Below are 16,833 nucleotides of genomic sequence, written 5' to 3' on the forward strand. Positions count from 1 at the left end.
TCATTTTCATTGCCCTCCGCTGGACTCTCTCCAATTTGTCCACATCCTTTCGGTGGGGGGCTCAAAACTGGATGCAGTACTCCAGATGTGGCCTCAGCAGTCCCCAATAGAGGGGAATAATCAGTTCCCTCGATCTACTGGCAATGCTCCTACTAATGCAGCCCAGTATCTCATTAGCTTCTTGGCAACAAGGGCACACTGCTGACTCATATCCAGCTTTTCATCCAAAGTAATCTCCAGGTCCTTTTCTGCAGAGCTGTGGCTTAGCCAGTCAGTCCCCAGCCTGTAGTGATGCATGGGATTCTTCCATCCTAAGTGCAGGACTCTGCACTTGTCCTTGTTGAACCGGAACAGATTTCTTTTGGCCCATTCCTCCAATTTGTCTAAGTCACTTTGGACCCAATCCCTACCCCCCAGTCAGGGCCGGCTCCAGGTTTTCTGCTGCCCTAAGCAGTGGAGGGGGTGCGATCGATGGCACTTCGGCAGCAGCTCAATTGCACCACTCCATTTTTCGGCAGCAGTTCAGTGACGGGTCCTTCACTCCCTCTCTTCCTCTTCAGTGGCAGTTCAAAGAGGAAGAGAGGGACCCGCCGCTGAATTCCCGCCAAAGGCTCAAATGTGCTGCCCCAATAATGGATGGAGTGCACCCCTTTATATTGGCCACCCCAAGCACCTGCTTCCTTCGCTGGTGCCTGAAGCCGACCCTGCCCCCAGCATATCTACCTCTCCCCCCAATCTTAATGTCATCTGCAAACTCACTGAGAGTGTAATCTATCCCATTATCCAGATCATTAATAATGATGTTGAACAAAACTGGCCCCAGGACCGACCCCTGGAGTACTCCGCTTGATACTGGCTGTCAACTAGACATCGAGCCGTTGATCACTACCCATTGAGCCCAACAATCTAGCCAGCTTTCCATCCACCTTATAGTCCATTTGTCCAATCCATACTTTAACTTGCAAGCAAGAACACTGTGGGAGACCGTATCAAAATCTTTGCTAAAGTCAAGATATATCATGTCCACTGCTTTCCTCATATCCACAGAGCTGGTGATCTCATCATAGCAGGCAATCAGGTTGGTCAGGCATGACTTGCCCTTGGTGAATCCAGTTTGACTGTTCCTGATCACCTTCCTCTCCTCCAAGTGCTTCAAAGACACATGCTACCTCTGCTCAATCTAGCATGCTATCTACCCAAGTCCAGTCTGACCAACCCCTGGATATGTATTCAGGTGGTCATCTTGAGCTGCCATCCCTGTTCCTGTGGCAAGATTACCAACCCACGGGGTTGGGTGGGATTATACTCAGGTAACTAGCCCACACTGCTGCAGTCACAGTATTTTTAGTGTGCTGGCTTGTCCAGAGCTAGCACATCTGTCTACTTGCACTGTGAAGCTGGCCCCCAGCTGTTGTGTAAACATACCCTAGGCTGCCATGGAGCTGGGAGGCACATGAACACCAGAGCCAGGGCAGCAGCAAAGATGCTCTAACCTCTTCTGAATCCCTGGGGGTTGCTAAGGGCAGGGGAAATTACAAAATATGAGGTCTTGTTTGGCTCTCCTTTGAAAATTTGAGTTATAGCTAAAGCTAACACTGTATCCTTAAGTATTTCCATTGTGCCCAGATACAGTATCACATAACATACTGTACACACAATGTATAACTTTGTACAGTCCCAAGAACTTGAACACAATGGGGTTCGTCCAGCTTAACTGAATTGCCTGGCTTTTTCATTCTATAATTTTGGACTTTCCCATAATGTTGAATATACTCATACCGAGACAGAAATGTTTAGGGCATAGTTCTACAGTTTTTCTTTAGCACAGCACAATATATTTCTTCTTCTCTTGGGAAACTAGTGCAAGCCAGCCAAAGTACTTCACAATGCAATGAGCAGATTGAAAAGTCCAAAATAGAAATGAAGCTACCATCAATACATCCATTTAATCAATGACTTGTTTAATTTTAATTGATACAATTACTGTGACAATTTAGGCTAGAAGGATTAGTCCTGGGATAATAGGCTGGGCAGGGGGAAAAAAGCTCTCCTCCCTCCCTTCTCTTCTCCTGAAATGAGCTCACATATGTGCAGTAGCAAATTGCAGGTGCCCTAGTGTTTAAGGAATAGGCCCAGGGCAACAAAATATTCTGAAACTAATTAACTTTACATTTCAGCCAATTATACTTCATCCTTCTCAAACAGCTGCTGAACAGCAAAAATGCAAACCTTTTCAATGTTTTATGCATGCTGCCAAGTCCCATAGCAATAAATTCAATACTTAACACTATACTTTGCTTGTTTCCTTAGTGTGTTATGCCGTGATCTAACATTCCTACTGTCATAGTATAATTCCCAATTCTGAACCTTAGCGTCCAAAATATGGGTACTAGCATGAATTTCCCTAAGCTTAATTACAAAATTGGAATAGAAGATTAGAGAACCTGTACGTACGTGTGATCACTCTCAGAGCCCAGAGAGAACAAAGCAAAATCCAAAAAACACAAACAAAGGCTTCCCTCCACCGAGATTTGAAAGTATCTTGTCTCCTGATTGGTCCTCTGGTCAGGTGTTTGGTTCCCTGTTTGTTAAGCCTTTACAGGTAAAAGAGACATTAACCCTTAACTATCTGTTTATGACACCTACATCTTTGATTTTAAGACATGATGATCAGACTTCACATTTCTGCAAAGATTGTTTAGAGACAGTGTTAATGCTGATGCCTGTCTTGGAATGAAAGTGACATCTAGAACTAATGATATGGGGCAACCAGCCCTCCAGGTGTAGTGATACATTAATGGCAAAACAACCACTTCTTCCAAAGGATCTAAACACTGCTTTAGTTGCCTCAAAAATACACACACAACTGAGAAATATATTGTTAAAAAAGTACTACTGGCAGATGTGTGCGTGTACACAGAGGAGATCTGATCTGACTTCCACTGAAGTCAACATGGTCTATAGGTCTTTTTTCAAATCTCTGGCACTTCCAGTGGACCAAGTTCTGACCTGGATAAGTGCCTGGTGTCACAAGTCCAGTCAAATGCCCCCTCTTGACCATTCACAAGACTGCTGTGAAGGGAATCAATTCTGGATCCAATGTATTTTAAGTTTCCTGAGTCTTACAGTCCAGTCACTCACTGCCATTGGCTTGAGATCCCTAGCACACTCTCAGGGTGCAGATTCCATGTCTAACACACCTTCCTGAGAGTTTAGACGATGTAACTCACTTCCCAGCACTGTGGCACTCTGGCACCGGACTCTTCCAGCTCCTCTGTCACTTAAACATGCCTTATCTCAGAACCTCCTGAAGGTGTGAGGTGCTGGGTTACAATTTAACTCTTAGCACACATGTGATAAAGTATAGTGCATAACACACAGTCTTTCCACAGGATTCAAACACAGCATTGATCTTTCTTTAATAAGACAAGAAATACAAAAATCATAAATCCTACATGCATTTCTGTGGTTCCATTTCCTCAAAATTCCAGCACATTCTTTGGGCTGGGATCAAGGTTACTGGACTATCCAGCAACCTCGTTGTGGTGCATAGCTTGATTTTTTTAAAAACATGGAGCTTTTTCTCCCTGTGTACCTACTGACTCTGGCCAGTTCATCTCCTTACTCTCTCCTGCCCAAACTTCTTGTGTATCCATCAGTCTTTCCCTCTGAATTCACTTTAAATGCCTTTTTTGTCACCTCTGTCTTTGTCCTACTTAGAGAATTGCCACTCTCTGTATTTCCTATCCTGACCCCTTCAGATAAGAGAAGGAAGTGTCCTTCAAACAGCTCATGGAAACGCACTTAGCATATCTATTGTCCAGTCAAAGCACAGTAGTTGAAGTTAAGTACTCCCTGTTGTCCTTAGTCTGGTGTATATTTGCTGTAGGTTCTGTCTGCAATGATGGATATGCTTTGAGACAGGGGCTATCTGAGACTATCTAGTAAGTAGAATACCCCAAAAAGGAAGGCTCCTGGTGACTGTTTGGAGAAATGGATATCTTCAAGCAATTCATAATGTTCTCAAATGTATTGCATTGCATAAATTGTTCTTGAGCATACAGTGGCCATCTAAGACACCATCTAAGACAGTATCTTTTCCTACTTGGAAGAAGTAAAATATCTCAGATATCACATAGTGGCAGTTGCTGGCTAACTGACTATCTAATGGTTGAAGGTTCTTCCATAATTAGACCTTTCTTAAGATATTATCCTTTTTAGGTTTGACCCTCAGAAAGGCTTTTGGTGTCAGCTGGTGGAAGGAGGAAAGACAAAATGCCTGGGAAAAAGCAAAGGCCGAAAATACCCACCAATGGATCAGGAGGTACCACTTTTCTAGAGATCTGAGTTACAGTTTGTAAAAAAACTCATGCAGCATCGTGCTTGGGGCTCAGGAATAAAGGATGGTTCATTTTTTAAGATTTTTTTTTAAACCTACAGTTTAGGATAACCACACCTGTATTTGTCCAGAAAATGCATTCATACTCAAGCTTTTAGCTCCTAGTCATTGCCTCGTTTGTGTGGTGATGCATGTCCCTGCTAACTGGGACATTTCCAGGCTGCACAGCTGTGAATTCTCCCAGCAAACTCAAACAGTGGACACCGAGCTGCTTGCTTTCTCTTCAGACACTAACCGTGTAACTTAGGGTGATCAGATGTCCCAATTTTATAGGGACAGTCCCAATTTTAGGGTCTTTTTCTTATATAGGCTCCTCTTACCCCCCACCCACTGTCCCGATTTTTAACACTTGCTGTCTGGTCACCCTAGGTCACCCTAGTGTAACTGCTCACAGTAAAGCTACCACACAGCTCTTCCTGTGCAAGTTTATTTATTGTAAAGTGAAAATATGTGTAAATACGATTTAAAAAACCTACACTCATGCTAATAAACTTACTGGTGATCATCCCAACTCCAGCACTGGCTGTGGCAGGTGATTAGTTCTTCAGACCCCACAGAGGAGCCTCTTCTATGGTCTCATAACAGCCTCAGCTCAGAACTAACACACTCGTGAAGAGTTTGGTCCATCTTTTATACAATTCAGGGGTCTTTCATTCGGAGTTTCAAGGAGCAACCAATAAACAGAGTTTTTCTCCATAGGGCATAGTTTCAGGAGGCCTCCCAAGTACCTCCTAGGAAATCCATTTCATACATATTGTCCCAAACAGTTTTTTGGCATTCCTAACTTTCCACAAGGTTTATATTACTCAGTCTCCTAGAAAAGTTGCATACAATCCTACAGTAACCTAAACAAATGCATTTTAATACAATGGATCCAAAAGGTATTGAATTCAGTTTAATAAGGTTTAACTTAATATGGTTAATAAGGTTTGTCCAGGAAATTTTCCTGTCACAATGATACTAAGAGAACTGAAATTGTGGGTCATAAAAATGTGGACACTGTCCCTTTAAGAATTTTACCTGGTTTGTTTGGGGTTTTTAACAAGATTGTTCCCCACAAGGGTGCCAATTTTTAATGTAAATTGTCTTTGTTCCTTTTTCCCCTTTTCCCTCAGTCTAGAGCTTTTCTTTCAAGCTACTACAGAGATCACAATGTGGAACTGTCCAAACTACTGCACAGATTGGGACAGCCCCTGCCATACTGGCTGAGACAGGAGCTTCAGAAAGTGAGATAGCACTGATGTTCAGAGGACCAAAGTCTAATGACAGTTACCGGCACCATAAAACCCCTCACTTCCCCAACTCACTTGTGATTGTCAGTAGAGGACCTCATGAATAACTGTCTCAAAATTAAATACAAATATAAAACTGTTTATATATGCACGCGCTGACAGCTATTAGCATCAACTCCTTTGTCAGCTTCTGGGACACAATATGGAGCTATGTGGCATTATTCTTTATCCAGCCTGGGACTCATGCATAGTCTAGTCCCTCTGTTTACCAGAAAGTTCCAGAAACTGTATGTATGATTGATAGTCTTCATCATATATGACAAATTACAGCCTGTCAGGACACAAGCAAAGGACAGAAACATCTCTCGGTGGATTATGAGGTTGGTTGAACTTAATAGTTTTCTATATTTTTTCTTTTGGTCTGAACCTTCAAGGTGAAAAATGAGGGGGGCATTCAGAACCTTGCAAAACAGGGCCCTTAGTTATTAGGGTTAATTTAGTTATAACTAACAATGCTGCCCTGTTGCTTTCCTCATAAAAAGTAGCTTGTTCTGTTCACAGTGGGCTAAATTCCTTTATGGCATAACTCCATGGACTATTTGGCCAATGGTCTGTGGGATTTCTTTTCTTATATCTTTCTCCCAAACAAGATGTACCCTGGTCTACGGAAGCTGTGTGTGAACTGCAGAAGTGCAGCTCTCCTGTTAGCCCCTCAAGCCGTGAACCAGTCAAAGAATGCAGCCAATTGAAAACTGTGCCTTTCACTGAACTGACATTCTTACCTTGTTTTGCCCCCCTTTATAAGGTTTTCATCATGCTTATCTAGTTCCTGTGGTGCTTGTGTTTGGGATGTGAAATCTGATTTGTTTGCCACAGTGTCATTGAAACTCATAAAACAATCATCAGAAAGGTCAAAATCTAAGCAGAACATTAGCTCAGTGATCTTCACACTGACAATGGCTTAATTCTGACAATTTCATGGTAAGGCTTGGAAGCAAATAGTTTTTACTCTGAAGCCTTTAAAATACAGAGAGACTGGGTTTCTACCGTTCTAGTATCATACCCTTAAACCCTTGTCAAAAAGTCCTTAGAACTTAATAGCAATGAAACAATAAATTAATCTGGGTTCTATAAAAATTACTTTACAAACCTATAGGCTTTCACAAATAATTATCTCCATTCTGTAGATTTTTTTAAACCAGCCAATAGAACTTATATCCACAGTATCACATACATGTGGTGATGTATTCTTATTTCTGCACATCCATATACACTCCCTCTCTCTTCTTTATATATATATATATATATGGATGGATAGATATAGATAGCTATAGATCAGTATAAATAGGTATACACACACACACAGAGTCAGACACATTGTTTTTTATGGTTACTTTAACGTACATGCCTTTTGGTATATGAAAAGATTATTGCGGGTACAATTTGAATTCTGGTTTACTCCTTTATTCGATAATGTCAGGGTCTGCAAGGTGGGGTGGAGATATAAACTAGGCAAAGGAATCCCACTTACAAGTTTGTGGTTTTATAAACAAGTGGGGTTTTTTGGAGCAAACAAAAGTAAACAAAGTTGTCAGTCAAAGCATGTGATAACCATGAACCATGTTGGGTCTACAACAATCTGGATAGCCCAAACAATTGATATGTTTCAGTGGGCTCTGTCATAACTATAAAGGGAAGGGTAACAGCCCTCCTGTATACAATGCTATAAAATCCCACCTGGCCAGAGGCATCAAAATCCTTTTACCTGTAAAGAGTTAAGAAGCTCAAGTAACCTGGATGACACCTGACCCAAAGGACCAATAAGGGGACAAGAGATACTTTCAAACTTGGGGGGCGGGAGAGGTTTTTGTTTGTGCTCTTTGTTTTTGGTGATGTTCTCTCTTGGGACTAAGAGGGACCAGACATCAATCCATGTTCTCCAAATCTTTCTGAACAAGTCTCTCATATTTGGAACTTGTAAGTAACAGCCAGGCAAGGTGTATCAGTTAATTTTTGTTTTCTCAACTTGTGAATGTTCCCTTTGCTAGAGGGAGGTTTATCCCTGTTTTGTTGTAACCTTGAAACTAAGACTAGAGGGGGTTCCTCTGGGCTCTTTGAATCTGATTACCCTGTAAAGTTATTTTCCATCCTGATTTTACAGAGATGATTTTTACCTTTTCCTTTTAATAAAATCCTTCTTTTAAGAACCTGACTGATCTTCCATTGTCCAAAGACCCAGGGGTTTGGGTCTTTGGTCACTTTGTAACCAATTGGTTAGGATAGTATTCTCAAGCCTCCCCAGGAAAGGGGGTATAAGGGCCATGGGGGAGGAGGAACTCCAAGTGGTCCTTTCCCTGTTTCTTGTTAAATCACTTCATGGTGGCAGTGTACCAGGTGCTAACCTAAGCTGATAGAAATAAGCTTGGGGGCATTCAAGCGGGTCCCCACATCTGTACCCTAGAGTTCAGAGTGGGGAAGGAACCCTGACAGGCTCTGAGTAGCCACACTATCCCTATCCAGTTTTTCTTCCCTCCTCCTTGGATACAGTCTGTGTCTACTTAGGACACTGGATGTGCCTCATATTCCTGCCCATTGCCTATCTCCCTCTTCTTTCTCCCCCCCTTACTTCCCTCCCCTGCACTATCCCTGTCTCCAGCTTCCATAGGAGGAGCCCAGAAGCAGAAGATGTGTGTATGAGATAGAGGAGATAGTGAAGTCAGGCTGGAGTGAGAGTTGTAGGGGGAACAACCATGCTTTTAGAGTAATAGAGTTTAAGGCCAGAAGGGACCACCATCTAGTCTGACCTCCTGTGTAGCATAGGCCACCAACACCAGGCAGCACCCACGCACTAATCCCGGTCACTGAAATTAGACCAAAGTATTACACCCCACAGGAGACAAGCCTGTTATTTGCCACAGACAGACACTAGAAGGGACCAAAGTGCAGTGGTAGTTGGGGCCCCTGCAACGGCAAGGAAGTAATTAAGATATACCCATGTAAACCTGGCAAGTGACCCACACCCACATGCTGCAGAGGAAGGTGAAAACACCCAGGGTTACTTCCAATCTGATTTGGGGAAAATTCCTTCCAGATGCCACAGATGGCAGTCAGTTAGATTCCAAGCATGTAAGCAAAAACCAGAGAGAGAAAAATGCTCAGTGCCACCTCAGAGCCCTGGCCTTCCCTGTCCAATGGCCCATCTTCAGCCATGGCCAGCCCTGATGCTCCAGAGGACGGAGACAAAAAACTTCTCAGAATACACTAGGGGAGGGAGAAATCCCTGCCTGACCTCTGCAGGTGGCCAGCAAGAAGCCTGAAGCATGAGCTTTTAGGAACAAAAAATATAAACTGGAAGTGACACTCATAGAAGATTAGGGTCAGAAGAAACCTTAGGAGGTCATCTAGTCCAATCCCCTACTCAAACCACAACCAACTCCAATTAAATCATCCAGCCAGGGCTTTGTCAAGCCAGGACTCAGGCTTGTTGAGTCCTGCCCCCTACCACCACAAGCAACCCAATCATATATTTGCACTCATTAATTTGTCCAGGTCTTTCTCAAAGCTAAGTCAGTTGTTTGCCCCTACAATTCCTATTGGGAAGCTTTTCCAGAACCTCATCCCTCTGATAGTTAAAAATCTTCTTTTAATTTCCAGCTAGAATTTGTTCTTTGCCAGTTTATATTCATTTGTTCTTGAGCTAACATTGTCCTGTAGCTTAAATAGCTCTTCACCCTCCCTGGTATTTACCCTCCTAATCTCAGAGCTGTAACTGGACATTTTAATGCCCGGGATGAGCAAGTATATTTATACCCCATATTTGTTGTTGTTGTTTTTTTGGCATTTCTTCAGCCCATTTTTCTGCCCCTGCAGCTTTGCACCCTCAGCAGCAGCCTCGCTTGCCCTGACTTGGTTACAGCCCTGCCTAAACTATTTATAGAGGACAATCATGTCTGCTCTCAGCCTTCATTTTGCTAGAATAAACAAGCCAAGCTTTTCCTGTCTCCTTTCATAAGACAGGGCCTACATTCCCCTGATCATCCTAGTAGCTTTTCATAACATCTGTTCTAGTTTAAATTTATCTTTCTTTAACATCAGTGACAGAACTGTACTCAGTATTCCAAATGAGATCTGACCAGTTCCTTTTACAATGGCATTAATACTTCTCTCTCTACTGGAATTGACTCATTTGATAAATCCTAGAAAGACATTTGCCTTTTTTCACAGCCACATCACATTGATGGCTCACAGCTGTCCTGTGATTGACCAAAACACCAAGGTCTTTCTCCTTCTTCTGCATCCAACTGATTAACCTCCAGCTTGTAACAGAAATTCTTCTTATTATACCCTAAGTTCATGACTTTGCATTTTGTACTACAGACGACTCCCAGGTTACGCAAACCTGATTTATGCAAATCTGCATTTACAGAAAAAGTTCCATAAGCTAGAAATAGTTTGGGGTTTTTTGCATAATGGTCAGGTATACGTTTCTGACTTATGCAAAATTCAAGCTACGCAAGGCGTTCCAAAATGGAATGACTGCATAAGTCGGGGAACGTCCGTATTGAATTTCATCCCATTTCTGTCACTCCAGCCTTCAAGGTCATCCAAATCTTCCTGTAGATTATTCCAGTCCTCCTTTGTATTGACAATGCTGCCCAACTTTGTATCTTCAGCAAATTTCATTAGAACACTTCTACTTTTTGTGCCAAGGTCACTAATAAAAATACTGAATACGATTGGTCCCAAGACCAATCCTGGAGGAACTCCCCTAGTAACCGCCCTTCTCTTCAATAATTCACCTTTCAACACAACCCATTGTCCATTTCTGGCAGCATTTGGAACTGGAGCCCAATGCCAACTACAGACTCACAGCAGTGGCTTTGAATGGCTGAAACCAGAAAGGAGGTATCTGTTCTAGCTCAGCCAAAAATCATGCACTTCTGGTGGGAAAGTCATAGGAGGTCCAGAATCATTGCAAGAGTTGGCAACACCATGTCCCTGTAACTGTGTGATGTTAATGGGACCTAACTCATGCCTAAATGATAAAACCACATTGGCCACATCAAAATTCTAAAGTTTCTTCCCCTCCCCACCCCCAAACAGGAAAATGGGAAGGAGAGAGAAAAAAAACAGTGTTGCCAAATATTGTGCTATTATTGTGAATCTCGCAATACTTGGTGTTTTCCTTAAAGCCCCAGCTGCTGGCAATTAAAAATTGCATGAGAATTTCAGCATTCATTTATTAACAAAGTAAGTTTCTAGCTTTTATGGTTCTAGGGAAAAAAATGACAATGTGACTCAAGTGCACCCTAATGCTCAAAAGCCAGAAAGTAAATAAAGAATCACAGGTTTATTATTCTGGAAAAAATACTTTTGAGCCAAACTCATGATTTTTGGAGGGTCCTGCCTCATGATTTTTGAATATTTAGGGATAACAATGTTAAAAAAAACTAGCTTGGTAAAACTTTTTTAGAAATACCGGTGAAAGGTTTTAGTGGGGAACGGGAGTAATTCCAAAGACTATCCAGCCAACCCATAATCTGATAAAACATATTTAAGTGCTAAATTGCATCTGCAGCAACTCATCAGTAATTAAAAGATAACTTTGTATTCTTTTGAAATGAAAAGCTCAGGAAACATCAAATGTTGTTTTGGGAGCTTTTAAAGGAATACAGCAGATGTCATAATCTGTTGCACTCCCTTTTGGGAGGGGTGGAAACCAGCTTTTCATGTAAGTACTAAAGTATCTTTTTAAATCTCCTTTTTCTGCCATCCTATTATGTCTTTAATATCCACTCCAGAGGAACGTTTCACATCACTTTTGTTTTTTGTACCTCCTTGTTACTTATGTTTGGATAAATGCCATACTACCAAGATATTCCACCTTCTCATTGATAAACTGAGATGTGGTTTTGTTAGTGTAGCATACAATTTGAATATAAAATAACAGCATGTTAGGGTCTAATTTCTTCTGCCTGTAACATGATCCATCAGCACAGCCTTTGTCCAGAACAACTTTATTGTAGAAGGGTCTTTGTTCACTGGCTGTAAATAATCTTTACTTTTTTTCCCTTTTAGCAATCCATGAAATTATGCTTTTGACATCACTGACTATGTAACTGATGGGCATCTGAAAAACCAATTAAATAAATATAATAAGAATAAAGAGCGAGCCAAATATGTTGTTAATAACAAGGAAAGCTAGAGTTTTGGGGGATGGGGGAAATCGTGGACTGACTTTCGGTTTTATGAATTACATACCCTGCCAGGCTGGCTCCTGCATCTGTGCAGAGTCTCACTGAAGTCAATTGTACATGGAATTTGCCCAGGTAGAGCTTTCTGTAGTATTATACCTCCTCTACATCCTCCCCCTTTACTGCATCTGTATCCTTCCATGCCCGCTCTAGTATCTCTGCTTTTGAAAGGTAGAATCCAGCATGGTTCAACATATGTGCCAGAATCTATGCAAGCATATCAGATTACCAGAGGAGTGTCTCAGTGTTCATATACAAAAAAACAACAATTTATGTAATCATGGTTGTATTTTAGCTAGAGGAATTAGAATAGCAACTGTAAACTTTCAGATTAAATATTGACCTCTCAAACTCTAAAATAAAATTTCCAGCTTAATGCTTTTAGCCCCCCGCCAACCCAATCAAACAAATTCCCTCCAAGATATGGAATCAGTTTGCCAACTTTCCCCAGAACAAATGAAAATGTCTGAATTACAAACTCTTGGAGGAAGGAAAAGTTTGTATAGTAAAAACAATGAGAGCACTGATTTTGTGATGTTATAAGGCAGTAGGGACGTGATTTGAAGACAGAAATAAAGAATGCTTCGTAGTATCAAATTATATCCCTGCATCCATTTTTTGTTCTTATTTGTACTCAATTTTGAGTGAATAATTCTTACGAAAAGTGCTGAAAAGCCCATTCAATTGAAGAGCCACAGAATTAGCACAGATAGATCAGTAATGCTCCTCCACACCATTCTGCTAATATGAGTTAGCCCTTTTCTGGATGAACCCCTTCCAACATGAAGATGGTAGCATAGTCTCTTTGCAACCACTGCATACTCATCTTCGCTGAGGACTCCCCAGAGAGTTGAAATGCCATACAACTTTCAGAATATGTCCATCCTCACAAGTATCGTAATAAAACCTACCTTTAAAATAAATATTGCTTATCACATGTATTGCAATATAAACAAAAGGCAAATAGGCCCTCCAAACTTATCTTAAAGACATACATTCTCAGAGGATGAATTTTCTCTGTAAATGAAACAATTCATACCTTTTTTAATATTCTCTTTTCTTCCAGATTATCCTTTTAATGCGACTGCTAAGGTGTGGACCTATCTACAGATTGAATCCCCCATCACTACCATATCTGGAAAAGCTAGCAGAAAATAAGGATTTGAAAATAACAGAGATTCTTAAGTGTTCATTGTTCCAGTGACTGGATACTTTTTATAAAACAGAATCAGCATCATTTGGAAATACTTGTTTTAAAAGTCCTAGTCAAAGATCTGAGACATGGGCAAAAAGCTAATGGCCTTACCTACAGGGTTTTTTGTTGTTGTTGTTGTTTCTTTCTCTCTCTATCTGAAAACAGCACATCCAGTTTAACTCTGGTATATACTTGAGGTTTGGGAAAAAGCAAAATAAATTTTGATCACAAAGTATTTTTGTTTGCGGGAGGCAGGGAGAAAAATCTGTATTTGCTGAAATTGTTTTAAGTAATTGTGTATACACCTTCTTAGTTCTTCTCACTTCTGCAAAATAAACACCTCTGCTGGTATGTTAGACATGAGCACTTCTTCTTTCCTTATACCCTCTACAGTTGTCATAGCTAAACCAAAATACTGCTATTTGTTTGACCTCTGCCTTATATTTCAAGTTATGGCTCAGCTACTCTTGCCTTCTGCATCCATACTGTGCCTCCTCCCATCCTCCACACTGCAGCCTCTGATGCTCTGTGATTTTCAGCTTCTTGTAGACCTAATCATGTGCCTCACTCTGTCCCCCAGCTTTTGAACAGAGAACAATCATTTTGGCATCTAGTGGTAAATATTATACATGGTGGGCATGACTTTCAAAAGAATTAGGCATGCATGCTTCTACCTGAATTCAATGAGAACCACAGCTATTCAGCTGCTCAGATAATCAGGCCCTCATCATTGAATATTCATTAGTGCAGTGACTTGAACAGGACCCTCCTGTGTCACAGGTGAATGCTGTAATTATCAACCTACAGTCTCTCTCTATATATATATTAAATTGGACAAGTCCAATTTGAGAGTGCCTTACCTCAGATTACCCAATGGCCTAGTGTTTTGGCCACTTCCTGGGAAAGGAAGATGTGTGTTCGAGTGCCAGGCAGAGCAGGGATTTAAATCTGGGCCTTCAGGTGAGTGTCCTAACCACTGGGCTATTGGTCTCCCTTGTGTTCTTTTTTCCACAAGAGAGAACTAACCTGGCTTAGACAACTTCAGGAGACTGTTTACAGCTGAGAATCCCAAGCAGAAATAGGTGCCTGCAGCCCAGATCAGTAGGAGTTATACACCTAAGTTCCTTTGAATCTGACCTGTCTTGTTTCTCTGCATTTCATTCCTGGCTGGCTTAGTTGGCTTCCTTCTCAGTTTGTGGGCTTATGAAGATCCATTACTTAGCTGCCTAATTCTTGCCATGCGTTTCATAGGGACCAGTGAACCTAACTCAGGCTGGGGATTTCACTATGTGGAAGGGTACCTCAATGTTAGGCACTGCAAGACCAAAGTCCTTTTGTGGATCTAGTCTTAAGTGACATAGGAGTCTTTGTCCCATTTTCAAAAGTGATTTAGGCCCTTAGAAGCCTAAATTCCATTGAAAGTCGATGATATTGAATGTGCTTGGTTAGGTGTCCAGTGGGACTGCCAAAAGCACCTATCTACATCTTGAACTCCCTGAATACCTTTGTAAATGTGGGTCTTAGGAGGCTTTCAAAAATATTACCCACCTTCTTCTATCACAGATCCATGTCCATCACCGGTCATGCCTCTTCCTCCATCATACTCACTCACTTCCAGACACTAAAGCTGTATGAGAATTGTGGCTGAAACCTGACAACAGGCCTAGTTTTAGGTTTGGCCTGAATCCAAATCTCCCCCAGGTTCACATGAGCCTCTGTCTGAGGCAGGAAGAGGGTTGTGACTGTTATTAAAACTTGTCATTTTTATTTAAACTCAACTAGATTCACAGTTTCACTTTTAGTTTCTGGAGTCAGACTGTCCCTAACCAGGCACACTGAAACCTACAAATGTTGTACTATTAGCGTTCTCAACCCATTCGTTTATGAGAAAAAGACTTTCTGACATCCCTCACTTTTGGAATATAGGAAGCTCAGATTTTCAATTATGTAAATACCCAAATTCTTGTCACATTGATGCAGGAGAAATTACAGATGGATTCTATAGGTAGTTTATACTTACATTTCTTTTAATTAATAAATTAAAAGATTTCCCCAGGAATGTAGTTTGTTCTTTAACAGTTCAGCCACATGCAACTGGCAAGTGGGAAGGACATTTTGTTCTTGAACAGTTCAGATAACTAAATAAACAAGTTTCTTTCACCTGTTAATTATTTAGTCCACTGGTCTCCACACAGCTAGGTCTAATCAAACATGGGCTAGTTCAAACAGTTCCCTTCTCCTTTGGAATGTCAATCTAATACTTGAAAAAACTGAGTTCCTATACAAATGTGTTTTCCTCAGGAGACGTGAAATGATGTCCAAGGCTGTACTTCCCCTCAGCTAGCAATCTGAAGATTAAGAGAATTCCACCATTTTATCAGAGGAGCCTTCCAATTGGAGCTAACTTCATCCACCACTGGCATGCAGCTAAGTGCTTCTTTCATGTGTTTCGTCTGTAATTCAATAAAATGATTTGAGCCTTGGAAAAGGCACTATATAATTCAGCAGATAATTACATTCCCACTCAATTATCTTTTTACTCACTACTTCTCTCACTATAGAATACACTTTACTATCTTGTAGAATGTATCCATTGATCACAGCCCTTGGTGGGTAATTTAGCTTCCCTCACTCAGTGTGAACTGTAAGAGAGAGAACTAAATATATGAGAAGATGGTTTTTATCTTACCTGTAGCTATGGGACAGGTGTTTAAAATATGCTAAACCAGTTTTTTTTCTTTTTTCTTTTTCTTTTTTCTTTATATTTTTGGTTTCACTTTATTTACATACCCTGAAGAATCATCTGAACACTAATCTGTATCCTGTCCATAGATGCATAACTTCCATTAATGTCAATGAGAATTAGGGGTTCACATAAAGACAAAAATAAACTTGCACAAAATAAATTCTTTCTAATGACATTGTAGTTACAGTACATCTTCCTGCAGAGCACTGAGTAATACCAAGTAAGCAAAGAAAAAGTAGTTCTGCAACTTTCAGCTTTAAAATGTCATAAATAACTTTATTTATTAAAGCAAAATCATCCTTCAGCTAGCCCATTGTTACTAGAGACTGGTGTAAACTAGAGCTTTTATCTTAAACTCATCATATAGACAAGCAAACTTGGGAACAATTAGGATCTGGATCCAGATCCTAACCTCACTATTCAAGATCATCTCTAATACTCAGGGAACATGTGCCCTCTAATTGTAGTGTTTAGAGCACACAGTAAAATTGTCCCAAGAAATCATTCCTATTAGGCAAACTCTTATCTTTAGAGATCACAGCAAAATGCCCTGAATACAATTCTTTTTTCATTATTAGAAGATCACCACGGTTATATAACCAGTTTTCATGAGCCCTTGAGTGAATTTTTAACATAAGATTCACTGTATAATGTCCCTTATTCTCCTATAACTCCACTGACTTCAATAGACTTACTTCTGGTATTTTTATGTGAGAGAAGAATCAGATCCACTAGTTTTGTTCTGACAGAAGCAAGCAATGTGGGGAGGGAACACATTAATATTGTTAGCTCCTCAAGGTTAAATTATTATCTCTTCTCTATGTTACCTGTTCAGATGCAGAAATCATTGCAATGAGGTTATTGAGTTTTGCTAGAGGACTAGGAGTCAGACGGCTGAATGCCATCTTTAAACTTGGGGACCATAGAGTTCAAATATAAACTGTGGTCTTAAGAAGGAAGTAGGTTTTTACTCTTTAAATGAGCTTCAACTCTTTCAAATAACTATT

At 40.7% G+C, this 16,833-nt stretch overlaps 1 protein-coding gene across 9 annotated transcripts in view; it reads left to right on the top strand.

Annotated features, from left to right (window-relative positions):
• The window catches only part of LOC115652604 (bifunctional heparan sulfate N-deacetylase/N-sulfotransferase 4), a 181,870-nt gene extending 168,389 nt beyond the window's left edge, over nt 1-13,481 (top strand). For 6 of the 9 annotated variants that reach the window (XM_030564869.1, XM_030564866.1, XM_030564870.1 and 3 more), the window contains 3 exons: nt 4,222-4,324; nt 5,515-6,011; nt 12,952-13,478. In XM_030564869.1, coding sequence (XP_030420729.1) covers nt 4,222-4,324; nt 5,515-5,634 — 223 coding nt within the window. In that variant the 3' untranslated portion in view covers nt 5,635-6,011; nt 12,952-13,478. Of the gene's footprint in view, nt 1-4,221; nt 4,325-5,514; nt 6,012-12,951 lie in introns of all 9 variants that reach the window. The other 3 variants (XM_030564874.1, XM_030564873.1, XM_030564875.1) reach the window with 3 other exon arrangements.
• The last annotated feature ends 3,352 nt before the right edge of the window (nt 13,482-16,833 follow it).

Source organism: Gopherus evgoodei, chromosome 5 (assembly GCF_007399415.2).
Source record: "Gopherus evgoodei ecotype Sinaloan lineage chromosome 5, rGopEvg1_v1.p, whole genome shotgun sequence".
NCBI lineage: Eukaryota > Metazoa > Chordata > Testudines > Testudinidae > Gopherus > Gopherus evgoodei.